This window comes from Astatotilapia calliptera, chromosome 3 (assembly GCF_900246225.1).
Source record: "Astatotilapia calliptera chromosome 3, fAstCal1.2, whole genome shotgun sequence".
Taxonomy (NCBI): Eukaryota; Metazoa; Chordata; class Actinopteri; order Cichliformes; family Cichlidae; genus Astatotilapia; species Astatotilapia calliptera.
The window spans coordinates 47,867,419-47,883,172 of NC_039304.1; the positions used below are offsets into that span (position 1 = coordinate 47,867,419).

The 15,754-nt window shown below is 37.7% G+C and overlaps 2 protein-coding genes across 3 annotated transcripts; both read right to left on the minus strand.

Moving 5' to 3' along the window:
- Nucleotides 1-208: 208 nt before the first annotated feature.
- LOC113013435 (uncharacterized) lies at nt 209-5,771 on the minus strand. Its single transcript, XM_026154327.1, has 7 exons — nt 5,741-5,771; nt 4,005-4,268; nt 3,005-3,253; nt 2,049-2,156; nt 1,812-1,877; nt 1,484-1,603; nt 209-238 (listed from the first exon to the last, which is right to left on the minus strand). The coding sequence occupies exons 1-6, from the start codon at nt 5,769-5,771 to the stop codon at nt 1,497-1,499; spliced, it is 825 nt and encodes a 274-aa protein (XP_026010112.1). The 3' UTR covers nt 209-238; nt 1,484-1,496.
- Nucleotides 5,772-7,322: 1,551 nt separating this feature from the next.
- Nucleotides 7,323-13,996, minus strand: LOC113013441 (low affinity immunoglobulin gamma Fc region receptor II-a-like). 2 transcript variants are annotated; one of them, XM_026154349.1, is made up of 6 exons: nt 13,942-13,996; nt 13,264-13,527; nt 12,209-12,463; nt 11,750-11,860; nt 11,401-11,466; nt 7,323-7,447 (listed from the first exon to the last, which is right to left on the minus strand). In XM_026154349.1, the coding sequence occupies exons 1-6, from the start codon at nt 13,970-13,972 to the stop codon at nt 7,386-7,388; spliced, it is 789 nt and encodes a 262-aa protein (XP_026010134.1). In that variant the 5' UTR covers nt 13,973-13,996; the 3' UTR covers nt 7,323-7,385. The 2 variants fall into 2 exon arrangements, with proteins under 2 accessions (XP_026010134.1, XP_026010125.1); XM_026154340.1 differs by having other exon boundaries at nt 11,750-11,863.
- Between the last annotated feature and the right edge of the window lie 1,758 nt (nt 13,997-15,754).

Consider the following 15,754-nt stretch of genomic DNA (forward strand, 5'->3'; position numbering starts at 1 on the left):
AAGATTTCCCTGTGAGGGAGCTGCTGGTGAAGATCATGAGTCCTGCTTGATCAATGCCATGAGCTTCAGTCTTCCTGGTGTTTCTTAAATGATGCCTCTTACAGTGGGTCAACAGAACTTATGGCACAGGACAGCTGTGATGAAAGAAAGGGAAGAAGTTTCTCCAAACCTCTGGACCCAGAGACCCAGCTTAGTTCTCATGGTCTCACTCAATAGTTTCTCTCCAGGGTGAATGTAGCTGTTGATATAATATGGACTCTATTATTAAATGAAAAAAACAAATTACACTACATTACTGAAACGTTCTGCTGATGTTTTAAAGGTTTCCATGTTACCAGGCTGTAGAGGGCTCTGAAGATTTAAACAGTTTTAGATCCATTACACTCACAGTCTTATGCTAAAATCTTAAAGGACCGCATTATATTTTTGATATTAACAGTAACTAAATCTAAACTCTTTAAACGTCAAAGTTGATCATTAGATTGTTTTATGACACAACAGTGGTGAGTGTTCCCACCTTCTGCTCTTTGTAACTTAACGCGATCTTTCCGTTTTCGAGTTTTGGACATGATTTTGGAGTATATCCGGTAGCGATTGACCACAAAGTAAAGCTACCGGAAATGTACAACCCTACATCCGGTCTCAAACCAGGAAGTTAGCATTTTCTCGTGCACAGGGTCTATTCCCAGTTTATGTTCACAAACAGAAAAGTTCATAACTATAATGATTTCATGGTTTTTAGTGATTTAATGTATTTGCATTATATGGTTGATCGCTGTAGCAACTTGCCAAATGTGTAAGTCAGTTCTAACTATGCATTTATAATAATCGACAATGACGGCAATACTGTCGTGACTATGACAGCAGGAGAAGTTAAAGGTTTAACTAAGGTTTAAAAAAGAATGTATATGAAAGCATTTAAATGCTGACAAATATAATGTACTTTTTTGTATTCCATTTTTCTTTGTTAAAAAGAAGAAAAATATAGTTTTATAAATGCAGCTGAAATACAGGTTAACAAACTCCAATGCATTTTTAGATCAGATGAGGGTGGCTGTACAAAACGGTATAGAAGTAGATATAAATGTATAAATAGTGTACAAATTCTCTACATGAAACATGTTGTGAGCATGCAGTGTGTGTCATTACATTTTGTGTGAAGGCAGAATCAGAAGTGATCTTATCTTAAAGTTAACAGGGGGCAGTCAATTTTCTGCACTTATGCACTCAAGGAAAAAAAACACGTTTAGTACACAAACTAAAATGCAACACATAGAGTTCATTCATGACCACCATTATCAAAAATATATATATATTATTATTTTTATTTATTTATTTCTTAAATGGGTTTACTTAAAAAGAGGCCAGTGGGGATTTACAGTTCTAGTGTATTTCTTTATTTCGTTCTTTCTTTTTAATATGTATATTTCTTTGCAGGTGCAGTGTGGACCACAAAGTGGGTTAAAGTGCTTAAACATATCACCGTTATCTCTTCATCAGCTGTCAGCTTTATATGTCAGCACAGTGCACGACGTGTGTGTGCAAACGCATCTGTATGCAGCCTTAGATGATAACAACAAGGACCTCTTCCTCAGTCGTCGACCTAACAAAAAAAAGAAAAAAGTAAAGATGCAAATGACCAGACAGGAAATGAGCGTGCTTAGCACCAACATGTCGGGGGCATTTCACTCATATGAGTCATTTCTGGATTGTGGGACTCAATGTTTAAATTTGAATTGGTGCCATTATTATGATTATTATTATTATTATTATTTAGATTAATAACAAGGTCTCTGTATATGTGTGTTAACCTTTTCTCCTGCACTTTTGTGTGTAGATGACTTCAGTGTACGGCACGACCACAGGGTCAATTTTACCTGCAGCAAAAAAAAATAAACAAGCAAAGTGTTGCAGAGCATTTAAATGATAAAAGTTGGACACATGTTTATTTGTTTCATTTACAGTATTTTAGCGGAGTGAAACTGTAACAGTCTTCTGATTGTTACTCTTCATACCTCACAAGATAGTAATTTCTTCTGCATGCATACCTTTGCTGCTGACGCTGAGCAGAACAGCTGAGAACAATAAGAGGAAGATGCAAGCCACAGGAAACCGAAAGTGTGTCAGGCCAGGATGACGCAGTTCAAGATGTCCTGCTTCAAAGCACAAAAACCACAGGTTAGCATGATGATGGAAGCAACTATGTCCACTGTGTACATGGCTCTTTATTATTCTTTATTTTCATCATCAGTGATTTAGGGCAGAACAGAACTGAGGATCCTTCGATTTGCCAACCAATTTATCAGGAACAGAAAAAAAAGTCCCCTGACGTCATTGCACTATTTCACCTCCTTAAATCTGTCAGCTGCACATGCATGACACATCCAGTTTAGAGGATTTCACTGTTGTCACTGGAGAAGGCTGTGAAGTCTAAGCTTAACCACAACGCTCCTTCAATGTGTGAGACGTCACACTTTCTGAAGATGTCGAGGAATTCTGCTGTTTTGACAAATTAACATGCATAACCATTACTGCACAATGCCAGAACATATGTAATGACAGGTGATGAAACTGGATAACTTGCATGAGCATAATCATCTTACTCCTACTTCCTCTCTGTATCTAAGATGGTGAACATTGGCAGCAGGGAGTGGACCGCTTCACAATCAAACTTTTACTTTTATTACACCATCAAGTACCAGCAAAGTCTGTACTGGTACTTGTCAGGATACATTTTTTGACTTAAAATAGCACTTTTAAGTAAAAGATTAGATGAATTTATCTTTGTAAGCCAACAGTTACGTTGTTAAATGCGATTCACATAGTCATCAACAAAACTTTCAAAATACGACCATCCTGATATCATCACACTGCCAGGAGCAGTTTGATCAATTTAAAGCAGCTTAGATTCAGTAGGCGTAAGCCAGTATACATTTGTTCCTAATAAAATTCACTCTACAGTTAAACGAAGTAATAATAATAATAATAATAATAATAGTCTTACCTCTGACAGTCATCCAGCTGTCAGGTGATTCTCCTGCTCCAGAGATGTTGCACTTGTAGAGTCCCTCATCACATTTAGAGACTCTGTAGATAGTCATGTTTCCTGTTGAGCTGCGCCCAATAAGAAGCTCATTTTTGTAAAATTCACTTATGACATTATCATAGAGAGTGGCCATGTATTTACAGTTCAGAATTACAGTATCTCCCTCCATCACAGGATGAACGGGACTCTCCAGGATCACAGAACCAGCTGAAACACAAATATGCAAAAGGTCAACGTGATACTGGAGTCTACTCAGTTCTGGCTATTTTAATTGAAACAAACAAACAAACCAACAAAGAGCAAAACTTCTTCTTCTTGTCACGCTATAAATTTACAAAATCAAGAATCCATGCTGGTATAAAAAAATCTAAGTTAATTAAGTGATGAGAAAGTACATTAAGACATACATTATACTCAAACATGCATGTGCACTCTGTCAGGTTAATATTAATTATTGGACCGGGTATGTCAGCAGTGTCACCGGGAAAGCAGGAGGACGGCACAAATGCAAACATAGCGTTATTTAAGACTACTGAGCTGGGCAGAGGGTGGGAGAGTTATGTCTTCAAGCAGACTGTAAGCAAATGGACATGGAGGTGCTCAGGAGCTGGAAGTATTTTTTGTTTCTGTTATACGTAACAGCAAGCAAGGTTTATGTAAGTTTATGTAACTTTGCTTGTAAAGTTTCTTCTAGATGAATACCTCCCTACCACAGACAGTTTGCAGTATATTCCACAACTGCATTTCTTGAAGCCCTAAATCACAACTGAACTGCTTTTATCAGCTTGCCATTTTCACATGAGTTTGTTTTTCATCATCATTCATTTAGAGTCCTTAGAACAGGAATGCAAAATATTTTTAAAAAAGAAAGAATTTGAAACACATGACCTGACAATTAGATTCACATTTTAAGTCCATTGTTAACAGAAGAATGAAACATATCTTAGTGGAAACCTACCTGTTACTGTGATGGTGACAGCATCGAAGCACTCGCCTGCTGCAGACTCACACCAGTAAACTCCAGTGTCTGCTGGGTAAAGGTCACTGATGTTGCAGTGAGATTCATCTATTCCATTTGAGGATGAGGGACATGTTGTGTTTATGTATAAGGATGTGTTCCTCTTAATACGCCACACTGAGGAGTTGTCCTGCTGCCCACAGCTCATGGAGACAGACTCATACTGGAAGAACTGGGATTTGTTGGGAATGATTCTTAGAGAAGCTGCACAAAACAGATAAATGATGGAAAGCTCAGATTTTTAATTAAATGCACAAATATATTTAGGTTATTAGTGGAAACATTCTTATTGACTGACACAAAGGCATACTTTGCAGGAATGAAAATTTATGAGTATTTTCATACTATTGTCCATGTTTATGAAGTTGAAAATAAAGTGCCTAAACCATACATTAACCCTTTAAGACCTACCATAGAACCAAGTCCACCAGAGCTTATATTATATTTTTACATGCTGTGGTGCCATTTTTGGGAGCATTTCAAGTTGCTATACATCAATACAACCATTATAGCCCAGGTTTTAATATTGTGTCTGCATCAAGTGCATAGTAATTACATAAATTGCAAAAAAGTGCAATAAACTACAAAAAAATTGAAAATGTTTTTTGCTTTTTTAACATATATTTCTAGTTAGAGAAATTCAATAGGCTTATCCCTCAAAACTGTAAATACAAAAAAGTTGCACAAAATAGTTTCCCACCACAGGAAATTTATTTTGAGTGTCTTCATAGTTTTATTTTTGAAATACACCAATTTTTATATACTGCAGGAAAAACGAAAATAAATATTGTAGTGCAAATTTGCAAAAAAGCAGCATATGCATCAAAATAAACTATTTCCAGCAGTGCAATATGAGTCCTAAGCATCCCAGAAACGACACAGAAAGTCATGAAGTCAAACATAACTTTTAAAACCACCAGTATAGGCTCATGAGGCCTTGATGGTAAACAAACTACATTTCCACGACAATGACGTCACTTCCAGTTTTGGGCAGGTAATGGCGGAAATGCAAAAGTTCGCGCTGACGTCTATTCCAACGTAGGAAGTGTTTTGAACAGCTGATCGGACCAGCAAAGCGTGTTTCTGGAATATTATGTTTTTGTTCCTGCAAGCGCTTTTTATGCAGTTTTTGCAAAGCTTTATGTGGAAGGAAACCATGACCTAGGACAAGCTGATGGCATAAGATGTAAGTACAACTCCTCCGGTTTCATATGCAAAAAAAATTATTGCGCTAGCTTACGTGGTTGCAGTGCTACCGCGATCTAAAAATAGTTACGCAAAACAGAGCGTGCCATCTCTAACCGGTTTTAAAGGGTTAAATCAAAAGTTGCTACAATGAATAAAGTTGGTCTAATTTAGCCTTTAAGACTTTAAACATCCTTAAACTAAAGTTGAATATTTTCTCAACACACACCAGAAAAAAATTAATAAAAACTAGTAAACTTTTAACATCAAAATTCAAATATTTGCTACTTCTGCTAAATCGTGTCACATTGCCTCCAGTTGTGAGAGCAGATGTGGAAGTGAACTGTAAAAGAAACCACTTCCTCATCACAGCCCGGACTAAATTTTGATGTTATTTGAATGTTATTGTCTTTATGGAGCACAAATTAAACACATTAGCCAGCCGCTAAAGTGGATTTCAGACGGCACTCACATATAAATACAGTACTCACCAACAATAGCACAAAGTGTGATGACCTCCATGATACTTGGCTGCTGATATACTCACTGGCTCAATGGTGGCCTGAGAAGGTTAAGTCACACCTCTGTCACAGAGGCCACAGCTTCCTGCTGGTGTGGATACGTAAAGCATCACATCTCACAGTCAGGGGTTGTGGCTCCACCTTATTTACTTCAAATCAACCACCTTCACCTAAACAAGTACAAAAGCCTAACCCTCTGTGTGTATCGCATTAAATGTGTAACAATTAAGATGTAAAGACTTGTGCATTAATACTGTTCAAAATGTCACGATCCTGGCACGTCCTCCCACCCCAAAATGATCCTGTTTTTCACTGAGATTTATTGTTATCATTCATTTAGAGCTGAAAGATAGATTTTGGTTACATATTGTCATGACCCAGCTCCTAGTAACTAATTGGCAACCAATCGCCATAATCATTTATATATTTATGTTTATAGTGACCAACTGCCATTCTCATAAGTGAGAAAAAACAGCCTCTGAAAAACATAAAGATACCCATATGGAAAAGATATATATATATATATATATATATATATATATATATATATATATATATATATATATATATATATATATATATATATATATATCTATAAAGGTTTGTATCTGTCTTGTGTAAAACTTGTATGAAAAGCATACAAGAGTGAAAACAGATATAAGATCCCTTGAAAAATTATATAAATGGAACTTGAATGTTTTGGATACTTTGGATACTTACTTAAACAGTATATGAAAGTTTCCACTTTCATGAGTAAATCATATCATATAAGCCTTATATGATTCACTATATGAAGCAAGCTAAAGCTGATGCAAGTCTTTTTATACGTTTTTATTTTCCATATGGGTATGTAAAACAGAATTGTCAGGATTGCACGTGTGTGTGTGTGTACATAATATTCATTCCTGTCTCTCAAGAGACGTTAGGCAGGGTGTCACAAAGATATTATCTTGTGGGGAAGATTTTGTACTGAAGATGTTACTACAAAGAAGCTTATACAAAAAAGGACAATTTAACAAAACAAAAACAAGCCCCTATTTTGTCTTTAGTGTCATCTCATTGGCTGATTTACTGTGTAAAACTGTAATACTCACTGAAGACAAAAACACCTGAAATAACCTCTTGGTATATTTTAAATGGGAACTCAAATTCTGCATCTGGACTCCAGTTAAATGAACTGTATATAAAAAACAAGCTACAACATGTATAAAAGTATACGAAAAGAAGTCTGTAGTGGAAGCATGTTGAACACTGAAGAGAGTATTTTGATCCAAAACCATTGCTGTTATCAGTAAATCATGTGTAAAGGCAAAATTTAGGATGGATCCATGTTTTTAGGCATATGAATCATTTGTGGACATATTTGATATGAGAGCTAACCCAAAATTGATAAGAGGCTAAATTATGAGGGGTCTGTTTAATTTTTAGAGTTAATGGACCCAGAAAATTTCATTTCCCATTTTTTCAGTTGTACAAAGAGTAACTAACACAATAAAAATGTATTTAATTTTTATTGTTTTATTTATGTAATTTGTATTTCAGTGATGTTTTTCTTAAAAACACATTTTAAAAGTCTTTGCAGGCTTTGTGAGTCAGCTCATGGTGAGACATTTATTTACAGACGAGTCTTTGGAGCCTCAGAAGAGAATAAAGAGGATCTCTTCCTCAGTGGTTCCCCTGAAAAACAAAGAACATAATTCATGAAAAACGTGAACCACACCTTACACTTACACGTTTATATACCACCTACATGAAGTCTCACAGTCTACACACACTGTGAGACTTCATGTATGCAGGCTTAATTCTTCTGATGTTTTAAAAATTGTATCTCCAAAAGTTGATACTGTTCATCTGGAAGTAGTGTTTTCAGCGGGAGAAACATTTCGTCACTCATCCAAGTGACTTCTTCAGCCCCAGCTGGCTGCAGGTTTCCCCAATCTTATAAACAGTGTCTATAAAGAGTGTCCTCAGCAGCCAGAAGAGAGAAGAATGTGACACTGAGGATGTGGACAAGTGGGCGAAGAATTTGTCTGACAGACAGCTCACCCAAACAGAGAAAAACATCCTTGCTAAAGGGTTTAATTTTCCTGTCACGCCGAGACAAATCCAGCAAGTGGAACTGATCACAGCCACAGAAACAGCAATTCGAAACAACAATATTGCTGAAGTGGAAGCAGAGCAACTATGGATGAAAGTTTCAGCCTGTCTCAACAATCAGCATCACCATGGAGAAGAAGAAGGCACTCGCATCACTTAGTAATGACAACAACATTATCACCCTTCCGGCAGACAAGGGTAGGTGCACAGTTTTGCTAAACCAGAATGGTCAATGGTAACTTTATTGTCCCCATTGGGAAATAGATTTGCAGTATACCCATATATATATATATATATATATATATATATATATATATATATATAACACAAACAAACACAACACATACACCCCCAAAAATAAACCCAGAGAAAAATAACAAACTTTTATCATCAACAAAAGTGTGCAATGGCAACAACACATATGGTTTAGTGTTATTAACCATGATAATAGCAGTAGGTATAAAAGACAATCTACGTCTCTTTGTCTTCACTGCAGGTACTTTATAACGACGACCTGATGGAAGCAGTTAAAAATCATTAAAGAGAGGATGATCTGAACACAACAAGACAGAGGTTGCCTTCCTCCTGTTATAAAAGTCCACAAGCTGGACCTGAGACCTCCCTGAAATCTGACCAGCCACTTTAACCAGGTTGCTAAGTCTGGTCTTATTATTCAAGGACATATACCATACCAAGAAATGATACAGAAGGTTAAAACAGATTCAATAAAACTTTTATAAAAAAGAGTCATCATTTCAGATGAAACATTAAAACCTCTCAACCTCCTTAAAAGGTGTAGTCTTTGTTGAACCTTTTTCACTGTAGCAGCAAGATGAGACTCAAAGGACAGAGCCTTATCAAGAACAACCCCCAAATACTAGATAGACTATCATGAGAAAATTTTATCACTGCTCAGTGATGAAAATACTTATGAGCCCCTGAAACGAGACCCAGGAAGTGGCTACAGGAAGAGGGTGATAGATTGTCTGAATCAGTTAGAACAAGACAATTCTATTGACTGGACATCATACCACAGGCTATACCCAGGGGAATCTACACCAAGTCTGTATGGTTTACCGAAGACCTATAACATCTCCAAGTTTCTGGCTTCGATCCTCAACTCGCTGGTAGGCAGCTCTGAACACCACATCCAGAACACCCTGGATTTTGTTGAGAAGGTGAGAGATCGACCGGGGAAGCAGAAGAACAGCACATCAAAAAGTCCCTGAGTAAATGTGGTTATCCCAGCTGGACTTTTGTCAAAGCTGGGAAGGCACCAAAAGAAAGCTCCAGCTGATCCAGGAGAGAAGGACAACCGCTGCCCAAGCGAAAACCTGTAGTGATCCTGTATGATGCATTTTTTCAAAACACTGGGTCTCTGTGGCTTTTAAACCCCAAAACACGCTCCAACAAAAACTGGTCCACCCCAAGGATCGGGTCCCCCGACACAAACAGAATAACATAGTGTATGCCTTGGCTATTCAACTACGAAGTTAGTTGAGCCAGATTTTCAAACCGAGGAATTTATCTGGGCCAGATATTTTTTTTGAAGCCAGTAAGCAGCAGATCATGATCAATTTCAAACCCACACAACTGTATTGAAAAACAAGTATTTTTTTTATTCCTATTCCCCTATAAATCTGGTGACCTCTCACAAATGCACACCAAAAGGTCCATTTAAAAAAAAGGGAGCTATAACTAAACTATTTTTTGCACATTTGAAATAATAACAATAACGATAACGATAACAATAATAATAATAATAATAGTAACAAAAAACATTTTGATAATTCCCTTTCAAATTAAAATAAATATTTCGCTGACCACTCACTTTTCCTGCCATGGATGGAGCCCCATCCGTCACAAGTATACAGACACACTTCATATCCAGACCATTTTCCTCAAAAAGAGCTGAAATCTTCTCAAACATTATTTCGCCAGCTGTGTGTCCCTCTAACGGTAGTAAGCCGAGCAATTTCCCATCCAAAAAACGGACATATACGCACAACTGTGCATTATCAGTTCTGTCTGTGACCTCCTGCTATAGACATTACATCAGTTTTCTTCAGGTCATCTAACAGCATTTCAAACTCGTCTGACGCCAGAACTTCAACTCTACGAATATTTGAACTGTCCTACAGGGGTACGTTTTTAACAGCAGATGTCACACTTACTTTAATTTTTCATCACTTTTCACCGCATCCACCACGGCCAGCATGCAATATTTCGCTGTTTCAGAATCTGTGAAAGGCCTTTTCTTCTTCGCCAAGAAGCAAACAAGAAGGGAAGCTGCTGCAGCTCTCTCTTGGGCTGTACAGGACCCTCACCATGGTAGTACAACTCCGGTTGTAAGATTATTAAACTCGGTAAAATGAATAAGTATTTGTCAGTCCAGGCAGGGTTAAACCGACAGTTTTCATTGTCAATTTTACGCTTTTGGAGTGAGAAAGACATGCTGTTGTTGCATCATATATTACGATGATTGTTTAATATGTTTACATCACGGTGCATTGTGGGTTAAATATTGCTAGGCTACTAGGAGTGTTGCATTCACAGTCTACACAACGCTGTAGGAATTTTTAATTTTTTTTTAAATTAACTAATTTTTTGCGTTTTCTCTGTGTTTCTGCCAGGACCACAGGCAGGGCCACTCGCAGGTTGCTTCTGGGCCGCATTTGGCCCGCGGGCCGCCATTTGAATAGGCTTGGTGTATGCTGTTAAGTGCTAGGAGGATTGCCAGGATTTATACATCGGGGAAACCAAACAACCTCTGGCGAAGCTGATGGCACAACACAGAAGAGCTACCTCGTCAGGCCAGGACTCTGCAGTCTATTTACACCTACAGGCCAGTGGACACTCTTTATATTTATAAATGATGAAGATGTACACATCTTGGACAGGGAGGAACGCTGGTTTGAGCGCAGAGTCAAGGAAGCCATTTACGTGAAAAGGGAAAGACCATCTCTGAATCGAGGAGGGGGCCTAAGGGTACATCTGTCACCATCTTACAATGCTGTGATTGCAGCCGTTCCCCATTCTCTGTGAATGGTACTCATGGCCATTGATCAGTGGTCATGAGAATTTGCATAATCAAGATTAAGGAACTAACCTCCCAGCCCATTGTTCCTTCAGTGAGCTGGTTTCAGTCATTATGCAAATGTACTGTTTATAAGATTTGGGGAAACCTGCAGTCAGCTGAGACTGAAGAAGTCACTTGGATGAGTGACGAAACGTTTCTCCCACAAAACGCTACGTCAAGATGAAAAGAATCAACTTTTGGAGATTTACTTACCTGGATGACTGAGTATGCACCAAGACGTTTCAAAATTGTACCACTCTCCATTTTATTTTTATTTATTTAATAATAAACGAAACACTAGAGTGTGCTGTTTTCTAATGAAATCATTATTTTGTGACACAAATTCCACAAAGTTTCTTTTGATTTACATTCAAAATGTGAGAAATTTGCAAAAATGAACCTACTGATTAATTGTTTCCATCATTAATACTGAGATGTGTGTCAGTGTGTTTACCTTTTCTGTTGTAGTTTAGTTTGGTGGTGACTTCAGTGTAGAGCACAACTGAAGGGTTGATTTTACCTGCAGCAAAAAAAAAACAAATCAGAGAGCATTACAATCCTGAAATCCTGAGATTTTTTTAAGGTGGATATGATGAAGTAAACTGAAAGCACAGCTGTGTTTAAAGTTAGTTTTGAACCTTTTGTATGCTAAACATGGGCACTGAAACTGTGACAAACATTTGAAACATTACTATACAAAACATTATTTCATTAACTTCTTTAAAAGCTAAAAAAAAAAAAAAAAAAAGAAAGTAAAATTGTTTCTTCATTTACAGGGCAGTTCTATTTTTCCATGTGCTGACCTTTGTGGGTTTTCCAGAGACTGAGCAGCATTACTGAAACCATTGAGAGGTAGATGCATACCACAGGAAGGAGAATGTGTGTCAGGCCAGAGTGAGCCAGCTCACGGGCCACTGCTTTAAAGCAAAAACACTCCAGGTTATCAGCAGTGGGGAAAAAACAAGGCTTACTTTACTCACTTTATATTCACGTGTCTCTCATTTACAGTAAATCATGCAATGAACAAAGTGGAGGATGCTTTTTTAATAGCCAAAAACTTTATTGGGAACACGAAACAAAAACAGCTCCCATGACTGCCTCACATATTTTATCCACATAAAATACAACTACACATAAATGGCATATTCCAGAGCAACCAGAGAGCATTGCTTTTGTCAGAGCTGTTCAGAGTAAAGTTGAAGTTACATAAAAAATAACGTCCCAATATAAGTAAAGAGGGAAAAAAAATTATGCCCCCTCACCCCCGAGACTGACAGTCAGCAGGCTGTCTGGTGATTGTCCAACTCCAGAGATGTTACACTTGTAGAGTCCTTCATCTGATTTGGAAACCCTTTGGATGGTCAGGTTTCCTGTAGAGCTGCTCCCAATGAGATCATCATTTTTATAGAATGTAGCAGTGAAATTGGAGGATGAGCCTGCATTGTATCTACAGTGCAGAGTTACAGTGTCTCCCTCCACCACAGGATGGACAGGACTTTCCAGGATCACAGAACCAACTGAATGACACAGATGTCAGAGAACAAAATGAGTAAATCAGCATATTGGAGTCTACTCTATTAGTTCAATCAGTTTTGAAACAAAGAGCAAGGGTTCTCTAAATTCTCCCCAATTACACCAACAAGTGTTGCTCACAGTTTTGCTGCAGCATTAAAATTAGTACCAAATATCCTTGGGAAAGATAGTAACCCCAAGTTGGAATGTGATGAATTTCAGATAGAAAGCATTTAAGGGTGAATGAGGCATGTTATATAAAGCCATTTGAGAGCTCCAGGAGAGGAGAAAGGTGCTATATAAAAATCAGTTTGTTTACCAGACCTTTTGAGGAGTTCATGATGAGAATAATTTTTGATAATGTGGGCAAAAACTTGTTAGGAGGCTAAAATCCAATGTGGATGTCTGTAGTATGCAAGCATTTATGTCCTTAGGATCGAAGAAGTCTTTAACTGTACTGGGCGTGTCGACACTGTTACCAAGAAAAAAAGGAGGCTTGAGATGAATTTCTTAGGAAGGACATTAACAAACTGTCAGACAAAACCAGGCAGAGAAGGAGTACTTAGTAAATTTATGAAATTTGATTAGATTAACTAAAAAGAAAAAATAGCAAATTAAACTTTGTGTTCCCCAATGTTTCTGTGGTTGCTACTGAAAAAAGGGCAAAAAAGGGCAATTAAGATTTGCAACAGATGTCTCACTAGTTATATTACATTTTTTGTGTTTAGGGTTGAATGATGAGTAACTGTTGTGTATTGCATTAAAAAAAAGAAAGAAAATCTGAACCTTATTTGTTTAAACCCACCTGCCACAGTGATGTTGACAGCATTGGAGCACTGTCCTGCTGCAGACTCACACCAGTAAACTCCACTGTCTGCTGGATAAATGTCACTGATGTCGCAGTGAGATTCATCTATTCCATTTGAGGATGAGGGACATGTGGTATTTGTGTATAAGGACGTGTTCCTCTTAACTCTCCACTCAGAAGAGTTTTCCTGCCCCCCGCAGCTAATGGAGACAGACTCATACTGGAAGAACTGTAATCTGTCGGGAACAATTCTCAGAGAAGCTGCACAAAAGAAAAAAAAGGTGGAAAGCTGAGATTTTTCTTTTGCCATCAACCAGCCATTTAGTCATAGGATGATTTCAGAAAACCAATCAAAGTAATTCAAGCTTCTGGCTGAAATATGTGTTTCATTACTGTTAGAAACAGTTCAGAGATATAAACATAGATTTGTTTTCAAGTAAACCTGCAGCACCTGACTCCTGCAGCTCTAGTAAACAACATTAATCGATACCACAGCAGAAACTGTTGGTTTAGGACATGATAAGCAACCTTATAAGAAACCACTTCCTCATTACAGGCTGAGCAAAAAACGGAAGTTACTGGAATGTTATCAACAGCATGGAGCACAAATCAATCTCATTATTTAGTGAGTGAAGTGGATTTCAGACAGTACACAGGTATAAATACAGTACTCACCAACAACAGCACAAAGTGCAGCGACTTCCATGATGCGTGGCTGCTGATGTACTGACTGGCTCAATGGCAGCTGAACAGTGTTAAGTCACGCCTCTGTCACAGATACGACAGCTTCCTGCTGGTGTGGAAACATAATGTGTCACACCTCATCACCTCACTTCCTGGCTCCATTCTAATTAAAACCTTTTTTTTTTTGTTTATGTGACACACTGTAATGTGTTGTCACATTATGTGATTTAATTTTTGTATATTGTATAAGCTTTTAGGTTTAGTTTGGTTAAGGAAGGGCCTTAATCTTGTGATTTTTGTTGGAGATCCAACATGTGGTGTGATCCCTAGTTACGCCACAAGGGGGCACTTCCGCCCAGTGAGATGGTCTACTGCTCGTCTTCAGATCTGGCAGAAGCGAGAGAGGAAACACACTACCTGTCGTCCATCTCATGATTTATCTGTTTTTTTCAGGTTAGTAAGTAATAAGGCCACACATGTGGTCCACATAATTTACATGCCAAATAAGGGTAAAACCTGACCAGCAGTTTGTTTTGCTGGGATCTGTATTCGTCTGTTTTGCTCATTGAAATGTGTTACGATCGAGAGTGGGAGCTAGCTTAGCTCGCCACATCCTAGAGTAGCTGTTAGCTTTGTTGTTTTCTAAACTTAAGGCACCCTCTTGTAACAAAAGTACACCACGGCTCCTGTATATTTGAGTTAATGTGTTCGCAGAGACAGTTTGATATGTTGTCACTGTTATTGTCTAAAGTTAGTGTAATAACCTATAATAATTCTGATCGCTCTGCAATGTTGATGTGGAGATTTCCACTACACAGATACGTCATTAGTATATGGTACAGTACTGGAATGTTTGCTTTATCAAACGATGTGTGAAAAAAGTGTGATTTATAGCTCTTAGTAACAAACAACAGAGATGACTGTTTAGATTTTTGCTTATACTATTACTATACTATTTTAGTTTATTCTGATTTTGGGCTTTGGGAATGTGAGACAGAGATGTTAAGAAGTTTTTGCAACCTGTTGTGAACACATGAATGTGTTTAAATAGAGATCTGGCAGCAGCGAGAGAGGAAACACACTACCTGTCGTCCATCTCATGATTTATCTGTTTTTTTCAGAACCAGACATAATCTGTCAGCCGCCCTCTTGCTTGGGGTGTGTTACATTTATTTGTATTTACCCACAATAAACTTCTAATAGCTTAAAATGTCTCAGTAACTCTAACTCCTTCTTTCACACTTGAACAGGTAGCATTAGGTTGAATGTGTGTCACAAAATATTTCATCTCTACCATATCTTAGACTGATTTCTGTGGAAGTCTTTTAGCATATTTTGAGAAAAGTTGACTCAAGACTTAAAACAAATATAAAGACATATAAAGCGTGCGTCTGTTTCTCTGTGTTAGCCCTGCGACAGACCCGTCGAGGGTGCACTACACCACGCCACCTGACAGACTCCAGCCCCCCTGACCTTGAATAATCAATGAAAAAAAGGGATGAAGTTGATGAACCCCAAAGGCGACAGAAAATTCACACAATATTAATCATAAGTGCTGGTATTAAAATGCACAAAAAAAACACATTTAAAATACACTTTTCAATGTGACACTATCACAGCAAAATCTCCAGTGTTAATTTAACACTGGAGAGTGTCTATATGGGTCCACACCTCTGAGTGTTAAATACAACACTGTTGAGTGTTAAATTAACACTTTTGACAGTGTTATATGTTTAAAAGTAACCTAGTCAGTTTTGAAGGTTAACAATGGCTAACACTGAGCAGTGCTGGTTTTCTAACACTG